The sequence below is a fragment of the Thalia democratica genome, chromosome 8, assembly GCF_965202585.1.
Source record: "Thalia democratica chromosome 8, ktThaDemo2.hap1.1, whole genome shotgun sequence".
In the NCBI taxonomy this organism is placed as follows: domain Eukaryota; kingdom Metazoa; phylum Chordata; class Thaliacea; order Salpida; family Salpidae; genus Thalia; species Thalia democratica.
This window is the reverse complement of record NC_139172.1, coordinates 56330041-56344239: the sequence shown is the minus strand read 5'-3', so window position 1 is coordinate 56344239 and position 14199 is coordinate 56330041. Positions and strand designations below refer to the sequence as shown.

The 14199-nt window shown below is 24.7% G+C and overlaps 1 protein-coding gene across 2 annotated transcripts in view; it reads right to left on the bottom strand.

The window, feature by feature from the left end:
* Positions 1-13010, bottom strand: part of LOC145841989 (tyrosine-protein kinase BAZ1B-like) — a 29920-nt gene extending 16910 nt beyond the window's left edge. The window contains exons 1-10 of one of the 2 annotated variants that reach the window (XM_082949317.1): positions 12863-13010; positions 12319-12435; positions 11127-11271; positions 10770-10917; positions 9854-9915; positions 8581-8721; positions 2519-2794; positions 2021-2204; positions 1454-1593; positions 20-122 (exon numbers count right to left, since the gene is read on the bottom strand). In XM_082949317.1, coding sequence (XP_082805443.1) covers positions 20-122; positions 1454-1593; positions 2021-2204; positions 2519-2794; positions 8581-8721; positions 9854-9915; positions 10770-10917; positions 11127-11271; positions 12319-12435; positions 12863-12972 — 1426 coding nt within the window. In that variant the 5' untranslated portion in view covers positions 12973-13010. The remainder of the gene's footprint in view (positions 1-19; positions 123-1453; positions 1594-2020; positions 2205-2518; positions 2795-8580; positions 8722-9853; positions 9916-10769; positions 10918-11126; positions 11272-12318; positions 12436-12862) is intronic. The other variant, XM_082949318.1, reaches the window with a different exon arrangement.
* Between the last annotated feature and the right edge of the window lie 1189 nt (positions 13011-14199).

Genomic DNA, 14199 nt, shown 5'->3' with positions numbered 1-14199 from the left:
GAACTAATAATGTATTAACCATTCATATTTTTCCTGACCATGTCAAGTAAGGTGCTTTGATGTTTCTTTGATCCTTTTTTGTTCAAACTTCCCTTCGGTCGTCCTCTTTTGCCTGATTTGGGCTGAAAATAAAATTATCATTATATTAATTCTATTCTGCCAACAAATGCTCTTATCTTCCAATATCACTAATATATCTGGAAAAATAAATGTATGTATAAATAAGGGTGGCCACTTGTTTTCAAGAAATTTCTTCCAGGCTTTCTGAATTTCATCCAGATTTTTGAAAGTTCAGGTTTTTTTATTTTTAATTCAAAAATAAGTATAAGGTAAAAAACTGTGTTAAATAGTATAACAACATTGAAAAGATATCGTAAACCTGCTTTAAATGTTTATTTGTTAAGAAAAATTGTTGATGATTAAAATTAAAATTTATGATAGATTTTTTGTGTCAAATCTAAATTTAAATACATAAATTGTTTAAAAATCCAAGTTTTTTTAGCCTAAACTGTTGAATTCCAGGTTTTTCCATGATTCCAGGTTAAGTTGTCACCCTGTATACATCTTGAAAAATGAGTGTATTCATTAACACAGGGATCTAGATAAACAAGCTTGTTAATAATTTTAATTTAAGAAATAAGAACTAGAAATTAAGTAAAATCTTATTATTATAATAATATTAATTATATCCTTTAATCAGTTAATAAACAACTAAAATTTATTAAAACAACTCAAATTTTAGCTGAGTTCTCAAATATATTTTATGCTTACTTGAAAAAAAATTAAGAATACTGATAAACTTGTTACAAAAATTTTATCATTAACGCTCAAAAAATAAATAGGCTAACTCTAAGTAACAATCAAAACAAAAACAGTGGATTCAAGTTATTAAAACTAAATAATCAAAACAAATCAAACTTATGGTTTGACTAAAATATAAAAAGCTTTCTACACCATTCTTCATTTTAACTAAAACTTATTAATATAATTCTGCTAAAAAATCCTCAACTTATTAATAGTTTATCATAAATAAATACTCAGCTTATTCTCAAACTAACCGACTCAGCAAAAACTCTGATCTTCAATTTTTTCTGTCTCGGCGATTTTAATTCCTCTTTAGTCTGTATTTTAGGCTGAAAATGTTTATAAATATTAAACTTTTGTAACTGAATCTATTTCAGCTTTTACTTTCAGACTATTCTGGCTAATACTCTCAAAAAAACCTGAAAACTCTAAAACTCTCAACTCAAAAAAAAAGACTTTCTGCATAAAAAGTTTTTTTTTTAAATGCTAAGTTTGTATCTCAACTAAAACAAAATTATTTTATATCAATTATACTAACTATTACTTTTTATTATTTTTACTTTATTACCGAATACTATTTTAAGCAGGATTAAGAGTAGTCAGATAATCTTTAAAACAATTTATGTATTCATAAAATTGTTATACATACCTTATTCCCCATAATCATGCCACTGTTTCCAGGTGGAGGTGTTGTTTGGTACTCCTTACTCGCCATGTACTTGCTAATGTCATCGGCTTGAAAAGATGCAACTCTCTTCTGTCTCTTTGATGGTGTGTTGTTAGATCCGTCTGTTTTTATTCATTATTTAATTATTATATAACAAATATTTCTTCTATATTTTTGATGGTGTTAGGTTAGATCCGTTTGTTTATATTAATTATCAATTATTATATATTACATATTTCTTCTGTCTCTTTGATGGTGTGTTGTTAGACCCGTCTGTTTATAGTTATTATTTAATTATTATATAACAAATATTTCTTCAGTCTTTTATTGTGAGTTAACTTTATCTTAAATTAGGTTAAACTGAAAATATTAAATTAACTCTTATAAAAATAAAAAAAAATTTTGAGAGATTTTTGGATTTAAAAAACTGTAAACGCCACAGTTGTTACAAATACATTATTTGCTAAAATTTTTTTGAATATATAAACGAAAAAATTTCAAAACATTATAATGATTATCATATAAGATTACGTCATTGTGACGTCATACCGGTTGGAAGTTGGTCGGATTTTCTGGGTCTTCCCCTTTTCCGCTTGCTCCCGTCGGTTACCGCGGGCGACTTCATGAATGGGGTGAGGCCCGCCTGGTTGCCATGCTGCACCCCCTCCATGGCGTTGCTAGGCGACTGCTTGTTGTTAGGTGACGTCATTTTCACCTGTGAGTTTGTTACGTCCTAAGACAGAAATATATTTATTTTTGATTATTTTGGCTTAATTATTTTTTAACTTTTTAATTACTTGTTGAAAATTATTAATACTTTTAAAAAATAAATTTCAAACTTAAATTTTACTCAAGATAAAGTTTAGACCAAAGCAATTATGAAACATAATTACTAAAAACAAAAAAAAATCTTGATACTATCTTTTTAGTTTATATTTATGTACATATGAAAATAACAAGTAAAGTATTTTTTGTCTAGCTGACAAAAGTATCTATATAACTTCACATAATTTAAAAAAAATAATTATTAACTAATTTAAATCTAACCTGCTGAAACATGGGGTACATTTTCTTCTCACTCGCCCCTTCCACACCCGGGTGAACCACCTTCAACGTTCCCTCCTTCAACGCCTGGCTCACCGGGACCACGGTGCTGTTGCCGTTAGCAACCATCTGGGTCACCATGGTGACGGGGGACTTGTTCACAACAGGGACTTTACCCTTCCCGTCAACAGGCCGGCAGAGCGAGTCCACCATGGAGTGTTTGAGGTATTCAGTGATCATTTCTTGTGGAAGTTTCGACTCAAGCTCGTGCTGGTCGACCTGAAAAGTTCAATAAATATTTTTTACATTATATGTACAAATTATTCGTTAATATTAGTTTTATTGTTTTATTTCTATTCTGTGACCATTTCTTGTGGAAGTTTGAATTCGTGATAGAAAACCTGATATAAGTTTTGTTTTTATTAGACCTTTATTCTATAATTATTCAATTTTTTATATGACTATTGAATCCATTTAAGACTTGTTTTTTGGCTAGGAAAATTGCTAAAAACAAAACAAGATATTCAATAATATATTTAGGCAAAAGCTACCAGAAAAAAAAATATCATCAGCTACTGTGCGAACTATGAGCAACACAACTATACGTTTCAAAATAAATTTCAAACAAGAGTATTGTGAAAACGCGCAATGAAAAGGTATAAATTACAGGAACTTTTCGGAGATAATCAGTCAAATATGCACCAAATTTAAACAAAAAAACTGAGATTTGTAAGTTGCGTAAAAACAACTCCATATGAGTAACAAGAGAGACTTTACTTTCCAAGTTTTGAACTATTTAGTACAAAGAACTACTATGTTTTCAAAAACATTTTAGATGGATTCCACATACCAACCTCTGAAATTAGAAGTCTCTTAATTTTACATCAAGTTTAAAAAACTTAATAAAGCGTGGAAGAAATATTTTTTTTTAAGTTTATAATTTTTATCCAGATTTTTTTAGTTTTTTAACCATTACTATGGAGTTTTGATAGTTCATTAATTAGCTCGTTATTTAGTTTTAATATTAGTTAACTATTTTATTACAGTTATGCATTTATTTCTTTTTATGTTAACTTAATTAGTACAACTTGGTTCTATCAACATCTGGAGAATTATTTATCACACATTTTTTATTAGAAACAGTTATTAGTAGAAATTATTAGGAGAATATTAACATTACGGACTAAAATAGATAATTTCACATTTTAGTTTAAAACTGCTTATACTTTTATGCTGAATCAGACAGTTTTTATATTTTTTACTCAAGTATCAAAACAATATATAATTTTATTGTAAACAATAAATTTAAAATTCTAAATTTGATAAAAACAATACAAATCTGTAACGAAATTTAAAAGCATTTATTATTATTATTATTATTGTATTGTTTATTGTGAAATGTTGGACTCAGGCATCAAAACCTGAGCCACTTAAACAGGACACACAATGAGAAAAATAAAACACATTTATAGTCGACAAAAAATAAAATTTAGCAAAACATTAAACAAAGTTATATTCATTATAATAAAAGTTTTAATTTTATTCATTTTTTTATCTAAACAAAAGTAAAGAGAAAAGAATTATATTTGCCCTTGAAAATAATATTCGATTAAAACTGAATATTTCTGCTCATAACAACAACCCAAGCTTCAATAAAAAATAAAATATTCTTATTTTAAAGTGAAGTAAGTCAAGTAAACGGAAGTTACTTAAGTTTTTAAAAAATTTAATGTGTTGTACAACCTTGAGAATAACTTAAAATCAAGCTTTTTTATCACTACATTAATTGTATAATTTATGTAAACAAATTAATATTTTTATTATACTAAATTAAAGTCACAATTAAATTTAACACAAACAACATTATAAAGATACTAGCGAAAACTAGTTTTCACTTTCAAATTTGAAATATAATAATTTATTTAAGAAATAATTTTTCTTAAGCTTTACTGCTAAAAATAATCTTTATCTTAAAACCAAAACAATACTTTCAAATAAAAAATAATAATAATAAAAGTTTTTATTTTAAACATTTTTAACCTCGGCATAACAGTTTTTGTTTTGTCAAAAAAACCAATAAATTTAAACTCGCTGCAATATTTTTGTTCAAACAAAATAACGGTTTTGTTGACTGAATAAAAAATTATTTTTTTAAACAAACAAGAAAAATGTTGATGGTATGAAAAATTCATTAGCTTTAAAATTTTCAAACAGTTTTTCCTTCCTTTTCAATATAAAATCAATAATTATAACTTCTACTTTTATATTCAAAAATTTTATATGCCTCAAAAAGTTGATTGTAAATTAAGTTTTGTCACAATAATTTATTTATTTTTTCATCTAGACAACATTGTAATAAATTGTTTGAACCGTTTTTAGTTGTGATAAATCTATTTGGATTTTTCTTGATTTTTAAAAGTTTATGTGAAACTATTAGGCATTGCAAATAATATTCTTTCGGCTTATTTATCTCTACTGGTGTGATTTACTAAAGTAAGATATTAATATGTAAAATCAATATTTAAGTCTGTAAATTTACTTCTAAACATTTTTTGTAACCTTGAAACTATTGTTAGTCTATTTTAGTTATTAATTTTATTTTTTGTTTATGCAATATTTTGTTTATAAACTAAATTTAAATTTAATTTAAGAAACCTAAACCTATTTAAAGGCGCTAACTTAAAATAATTTTAGCAAGTTTTAAATATATTTAACGTTTTTAACAATAAATCAATAATTTAAATATACTGACTTTTATTGATAACGTGTTGTATAAGTTTTATTTTCACTTAAAATATTATATTAATTCAAATTTCAACTCTTACACTGCTTAACTATTAAGCTTATTAACTTTTTGAAATACTTTAAAAACTTATAAGGCATTAAAAGGTTAATGCAGTTTTATATTTTAATTTATTTTACATATAACAGTTTATAAGAGTTTATAAACTTTTTTCCAGTATTTTTTTTAAACATTTAATAAAGTTCAATTTAAAACTGATATTTTTTTATTTAAAATTTTCTTAAAACCCCAATAAAAACCTTACTTAAAATATTTGTTTACTAAGTTTTCATTCTATGTATTTTGCATGATATTTTTTATGTTTTATTTAAAATCAATCCTTGTTTCAAACAAGTTATAGTAAAACTGCCAATGTCACTGTAACAAAATCAATAATACAAACAACTTTGAAAAATATTAATATTTCCACACTCTGTTAAATTGCAAGGGAAATAATATTAATAAAAAATACTTTGAATTCTTTTTATGAAGTGCGTTAGCTGTATGCTTTTTAAATAAATACCAAAGTCAATGTTTAATTTTTATTCTGGTTTTTGTTTGAACCTTACTTTGTTTGCAATGTTTTATTGTTTTAAACTTGTATAGCTTTTATTTAAAACAACAAGGAAATATATTATACATTGCTATTTTTTAAGCTTTAATTTTTATCTATAAAAACAAGATTTATTATATCAATTTGCTTAAAAAAACTAATAACAAATTTTATTGAAAACATATAAAAAACAACTAATAAATCAAAACAAACTGAATTTAAATTGAAAACAAATATAAAAGTTACCAGTTTATATAAAAAGCAGCAGACGAAATTCAGCTGTTCAAATTAAATAAGAATGAAAACGTTGCAAATAAATTTTATTAAACTTTACCATTTACAATGCTGTCTTTTGTGACTGATACAAATTTTAAAAGATGACGTTTATACAAGACTTTGATATTTAATTATGTAATTTTGTTATGAGATTTTTTTATTTAATTCAAAAATAAATACTTTATTTTAAGGTTAAAATATTAGCTTCGTAACTTTACAGTATTATAACTTAAGTCTTCTTTAAAAAGAATATGGTTAGTTTTTGAATTATTTATACTTTTTTTGTAGAAAAAAAAGAAAAATTTTAAGGAAAACTCAAGTTTATAGTGAACATGGTTTTATGAAATTGATTGAATGTTTTAAACTTTCATAACTTTTCACTTTTTTTTAACATAAACTAAACTAAAAGGCGCTTAACTCTTGCAAATACAAAAGTAAGCTAATTTTCTTCCACAGTAATAGATAATTGACATCTTTTAATGTTTAAATTTAGCTAATACTTATAACTTTGAGCATTTACTACTTTTTTTAACTTGCTTTAAAACAATTTTGTGTTAGCAACTAGTTATTAAGTTTTAAATGTAAACACTTTAAACTTTATGCTTACTTTAAGCTTAATTATTTGAAGGTAATATATTTATTAAAAATTACATTTACCATCAATATTCATTATCTATTAAGCACTATTTGGACTATTAATCATTAAATATTTCAATTTTAACAAAAACAATTTTGCAGAATTATTTATTGCTATTCAAAGGCACAAACATTAAGTCATTGTAAATATAGTTAATATATTTTTTGAAAATAATTTTGATTATCTTATTAAGCTACACTTTATTACAGCGTATTGAGGGCAGATAGTTCTATACAAATAAATTCGAGACAAGTGCAAAAGAGAATCAAGAAAAAATTAAAAAAAAGATAACAGCTCTTAATAAGTATGCTACAAAACATGATATCTGAAACTCTGACAATAATTTCTTATAGATGTTCCCAACTTTCTTTTAACGCACGAACATTTACAAAATTTTGTTTATTATTGTACTGGATTCAGTGTTTTCTTTTCAATTAAAACTGGTTAATGACAAATTACAGAGGATTTCTTCATTCAAAAAATGCCACAATACAATTATTTTTTAGCTATACAAACTATGATGCAAAAATAATATCCTAAAAAGTATGTATTTAAATAGAACCAAATCCTGAAAAAGTATGTTAGGTCATAAAATTTCAATCAAAACTAATAAAAGATTGTTACAGTTAAATTTTCTATTTCTTCTTACAGGGTGCCCACTAGTTTTTCACAAATTTCTTCCAGGTTTTCTGAATTTCTTCAAGGTTTTTGAAAGTACAAGTTTTTTGGTTAATTCATGTTTTAAAATTAAGCTTAAGGTAAAAAATTGTGTTAAACAGTATAACAACATTTGAAAAGTTACTGTAGAGCTAATTTAAATGTGTTGTTTAATAAATAAAAAAATTGATGATTACAAAAATGTTTATCTTTATTATAGATTTTTTGTGTCAAATCAAAACTTAACTACTTAACATGTAAAAATTGTTTAAAATTTCAGGTTTTTTGGTGATTTTTGTTCAAAATTTTAGGTTTTTCCAGTTTTTTTTTTTAATTTCTCAAATTCCAGGTTTTTTCTGGATTCCAGGTTTAGTGGTCACTCTAATCTTAGCTGGTGTAAATAAGATAATTATTGGAAAAGATCTTTAATAATTAACACTAGGTTGCCACTCGTTTTTTCCAAATTTCTTCCAGGTTTTTAAAAGTACACATTTTTGGGTCTATTTTTAGTTTCAAGTTAACTTCTATATAAGAAACTGTGTTAAATAGTATAAAAACATTGAAAAGACACTGTAAAGTTACTTCAAATGTGTTTTTTAATAAAAAAATTTTTTGATGATGACGAAAAAATCTTATTTATATGATATATTTTTGTGTCAAATCGAAATTTTACTACTGAAAATGTTAAAATTATTAAAAATTCCAGGTTATTTTTGCCTAAATTGTCAAATTCCAGGTAAAGTGGCAACCCTGTTAACAATATTTAACTTTTTATCTACAGGTCATTCCTATTTAACTAATATGCAAAATTCAAGCAGAATATAATAATATCATTTCCAATTTATAAAAGATGATCTTTTTCTTAAAAATAATTTTAGAGCCACTTTTATAGAACACTCACAAAATAAAAAATCCGGTAAATACTTATTCAATATAGGCTTTCAATTCGTGAAGCCCTAAAATGTTAAGGTTGGAAAATTAGAAACATATTCAAAGTAAAAATTTGTATTTAAATCCACATTGACATGCTTAATTATAGTGACAAATATCAGCACTATGACGTCACTAACTAATTACAAGCTTATTCAATGTCAGGATCCTGCTTATTTTAAAGATTGAAAACGCATTTATGAGAAACATTACATTATGACGTCACTAACGAGCTCCTTGTCGACGAGGACGATCATCTTCTTGGCGATGTGGGGTCGGAGGGAGTGGGTGCGGATGTACTTGAGGAGAATCGACCTCGAAGGAGGTTTCGCCGTCCTCTTGAGGTGCGTGAGGGGGACTTTTGAGACGACCTGTGACGTCACAATAAGTTTAATTAATAACTTTTGACATGTATATATAAACCTTATTAGTAATACTAATTTTTGTTGTACATGATTTGATATCTTGTCACTATTTCAAGTTTACTGGTTGTTTGAACAATATTATTTATCAATTTTATACCTTTTTAAGAATTTTTAAGGCAACAAACAGCTCTTCAAAATAAATATTCGGTCTGCCAAGTGTTTTTTTTAAACATTTTGTGGAAATCATATTTATAATGATAGTTATCAAATTGGTGTGTATTCAATATTTTTATTTTAATATAGAAATGTAAGGTACATAAAATACACTGTGGATTGACTTTAGAAAATAAACTTAATACTTTTAATAAACTTTATTTTCCTGAAAACAAATTTATTTAGCTTTAATAAAATTAGAAGAATTAAAACATGACAATTAAACTATTGAGAAAGTAAAGAAAACAAACTTAATTTTTTTTATTTTTCATTCTCTTCGAGTTAAAGGTTATTTCTATTAAGTGAAACTTTGAATTATTTATATTCTATTGATGTCAATAGTTCTTTTAAAAGTACATGACTAAAAGCAAATTAATCGTTAAAATTTTTATTGTCAAGTTAAAATATTGCAGAATTTTTTTTCTACTAAATAATAAACTAATAAAGTACAAACTTTCTTCTCTAAAGTGATGTAAATAATAAAATACAAACTTTTTTCTCTAAAGTGATGTAAATAATAAAAAAATAAAAAACAAACTTTCTTCTCTAGAGTGATGTAAATAATAAACAAATAAAAAACATTTTTTTCTTTAAAGTGATGTAAATAATAAACTAATAAAGTACAAACTTTCTTCTCTAAAGTGATGTAAATAATAAAATACAAACTTTCTTCTCTAATGTGATGTAAATAATAAACAAATAAAAAACTTTTTTTTTTTCTAAAGTGATATAAATAATAAACTAATAAAGTACAAACTTTCTTCTCTAAAGTGATGTAAATAATAAAATACAAACTTTTTTCTCTAAAGTGATGTAAATAATAAAGAAATAAAAAACAAACTTTTTTCTCTAAAGTGATGTAAATAATAAACAAATAAAAAACAAACTTTTTTCTCTAAAGTGATGTAAATAATAAAAAACAAACTTTTTTTTCTAAAGTGATGTAAATGTTGTATTTGGCTGGCGTCATTCCTGTTTTCTTCTTTTCTGAAAATATTTTATCAATTATTAACAATAATTAAAAAACATTTTTTTTAATTTACATGTACAAAACTTTACTTGTTAAATTGGTTTTATAAACATTATTAATTTCAAAGAGTTAATTTATTCAAAATAAAAAAATTTAAGTGAGAAAGAAAACGTTTTTGAAAAATTAATAAATTTTGTTTTTTTAAACAAGTTAACTTTAAAGCCCTAGGCAAAACACAGTAAACAAATTATCTTATGCAAAAAACATTAAATAAATTTTCTTTTATTTAAACGTGACGGAAATATTTAATTTCTAGAAAAAAAAAGTTGCTCAAACATATACTTAAAACATTAAATTTGAACTACTTTTTTTAAAGTGTATTAAAAGAAACAAAACAATATTCTTTTATAAAACAAAACAAACTTTTATCATATAACAAGCTTTGAAATATTACTAAATAACATCATAAGCTAATATGACAAGTACTTAAACAAATAAAAACAAAGTTCATTTAAACTTTCAAGTAGTGAAACATTTTTGACAAGTAAATTTGAACATTAATAATGAAATGTTTTAACCAAATTATTATAAACCTGTTTTCTGAAACTTTAAATAAAAAAGCAAAAACTTTATTTTAACTTTAACAAACAATTTCGACACTGTTTTTCATTTTATCCTAATATATTTCATAAAAAAATAATTTTCAAATTATTTACGAAATTAAACATCACCAGAAACAAATTTAAAACTAATAATATTTTAAATTAATTCCATTAAAATCTTGGGTATACGCAATGTTTACATATAGAAATAGAGAGATTATTTTAACAGGATTTATATAAAATCATTTAAATTATGACGTCATAACAACCTGGAGTACCATTCTCACCATTCTCCTGATGGTTGCCGTTTGTTGTGGCACCATTTGTAGGCGGGTTAATGGTGTTTTTTGGTTCCTCTGCTTTCGATTCCTCTGGGAACATTTCTGTGACTGTTGCTTCAAACGATCTGTTTTGTATCTGTGAAAAGATAAGAAATATTTTGACTAAGAAAATAAATCAATAGAATTATATTGATAAAATACCAACTTTTTTAAGACTTAATATTTTCAACCATTTTATATTTTTTTGTGTACGCGAAATAAAAGTAATTAGTATGTGAAAAAAAACTAAAAAAATGTTAATTGTTAAAAATAAAATTCTACCTTGTCTTGTGTATTTAAACTTACACAAAATTGAACTTTTTCGCCGGGAATGAACTCAGAATTGAACTTTTGTTGAAGTTCCGACACCAGTGTGTCAATGTGCTTCTGAGAGTGGTGAATGTAAGTCAGTATGCTGTGCTCGTAATATGGGGGCAAGTTTCTTAATAATCTGAAAAAAAATTGTATGTAACTCAGTATGCTGTGCTCTAAAATGGGGGCAAGTTTCTTAATAATCTGTAAAAAGAATAAATTTATATGTAACTCAATGTACTATTTACATAGAATGGTGACAAGTTTCTTAATAAACTGTAAAAAAAAATTATATGTAACTCAGTATACTTTGTAAAATAGTGGTAGGTTTCTCAATAATAAGCAATAAATTGACCTTATATTTTTTTAATTATGTGCAGGAATTTTTATAAATTTGGTAATAGGTCATCCTTTCATAAATTTGATTTATTTGGGAGTTTTAATCACATATTTTATTTTTTCAAGTTTAAACATGCCAATTAATTTAAATTGTTTTAGGAGTGTTTTCTAATAATTTTGAGTCTCTAGCTGTAACAATAGACAGATTTTTAGTGGTTTTAAAATTTTTGAAGACTGATAATTAAAAAAATGTGGTCTATACTTCAGGAACTTTTATAAAATCAACTGTATCCCAAAAGTTATTTTGAAAATTTTACATTCTACAAAAAATGATTTATAACTCATACTTTAAAACTTAAAACAAAAGTCAATGCTATTTTTTGTAATAATAATATATAGAACCTCTATGGCCTTAACACATACATAACAATTTCTTGTAAATTGTTACAAGTTTTACTTTTAGGGATAAAGATAGGAGAATTTTAAATCTAGCAAGACAATGTGATTATATAAAATAAGTTTTAAACAATCTCACTCTGACAATGTTTCTTGTAGTATAAGTGAGTCAGCATATATCAATAATGCACTGTAAGAATAACAATTAAATAAGAAATATTTATAAAAATCATAACACAATTAAAAAATAAAGTATGTTTAAAAACCTACAAGTATTTAAAGATATTGTGTTTCAGGGCTTTTACAACTTTGGATATAAATAAACATCAATCACTTGAAGTAATAAATAAAGATTCAAATAACTGCAAATACATTAAATTTAATTCATTAAATATACAAAAAGTAACGAATAAATCTAATAATTAAATAAAACGAATAAATAAAAACTTACGAAGCTCTCTCATTAGCCTCACTCAGTTGAGCTTCCTGAAAAGTCATTCCAGTCTTAGCAGTGGACTGGCAGGCCCAAACTTTTGCTTTGTAGAGCTGCAATCTAGCTTCCATCTCACTGTGAATGTCAAGTTATATTTAAAATAATTAAAACTTTTTAATAGTCTATTATATCAAGTAATAATGTAATTTTTTTTTAATATTAAGTTTCAGTCTGGTATTCATCTCACTATGAATATCAAGTAATTTTATAAAAAAATTAAAACTTTTTATTAGAGTTTCAGTCTATTGTCATCTCACTGACTTACATATAAGTGAATATTTGGAACTAACTTAACATCAGAAAATATATAAAATTTTCTGTTGCCTTTTGCCAATGAGTGCACTTTTTTATTCCAAACTTTTAAATCATGGAGAAGAAGTGGTATCATTGGCACAGGAAATTATAATCAAAAGCTTAAATACAAACAAATCTTACTTTTTATCAACAAATCTTTCCTCAAAAACTTAATAATATCAATATATACTATTCAAATAAATCTTACTTTTTATCAGCAAATCTTTCCTGCGTAAACTCAATTACGTGCTCATGACTGGGATCTTGTGTTGCCTTGTAGTACAACGGTTGGTATATCTTTTTGCCCAGTAAAGGCATAGTTGGTATAATTTATTCTAAATAATAAAACAAGGTGGTAAGACCTGAAAATTATATAAATTTATATTTTAATAACAAGCTTTCTTGTTAAAAAATGTATATTCTAACTTAGTTTATACCAAGTTTTTGAATTTTGTAATGAAATAAACACTAAAATTAAAATTAAAACATTTAAGTTTTTATTTATTTGCAAGCTTCTGCATAATTTTTTATGTTAATGTTCAGCTGAATAAACATATTTTAAAACTATTTGAAACTCTGACCTTGTGTTTTAATTTTTATGAATGTACATAAAAAGGGTTTAATAAATCTAAACAAGACCCAACTAATGTTAGTTTGAAACAGGCCTGTCTTTTTTTGAAACCAGAACTAGTCTGATCAGCAGACTTTATGAGCATACTTAAGAATTTTTTTTAATGGAGCTTAAAAATTTTCAAAAAATCATTATAATAAAGAAACATTTTAATAAGATATAAATACTTACTTTTTTAAGAAAAAAAACTGGTTTAAAATCATAAAAGCTAGCCTGAGATTAATGAAAAAATCTAGTTAAGCCTGAGTTTTGAATCAAAACCACAAAATAACCCTTAGTTTTGGAGTTTTTATAATTTTTCAAACTAGCCTGGCAATTATGAAATAATGATAACTTTCACTTGTTAAGTAAAAATATGAATTGCTACAAGTTTTTATTCAGCAACAAAAAAAAGCGCTCAAAATATTTGATTCTAGGAGCTGGTGCATAAAGAACCTTTCGCTAGTTAAGCCTGAGTTTTGAATCAAAACCACAAAACAACTCTTAGTTATTTGAATTTTTATAAAAAATTTAATTAGCCTGAGTGTGTGGCAATTCTGAAATAAAAAAGCTTTTATTTTCATGTAAAAATATAAATTGCTACAAGTATGTATTACTAACAATAAAAACAATTCACTATTGTTCAATGAAATTTAACTTTAAAAGTATACTTTTGATATGTTTGTATCAAATTTACTAATTCACGAATTCATAAAATATTTCACTCACTCAAGTCAATGAAAACAATGAGATCCTCAGTTACGTAACAATACTAAGAATCAATATAAACATTTATGGATACATTAAGGCTTACTGCTTTAAGTTACAAATTATATTTAAATTCATAACAAAAACCAATAGAAGCTGGTAAAAACATAAATTTGTTTATTTCATTTAGAGTTGCCACTCTTTGAATCAAAAAAATATCCGAAGTG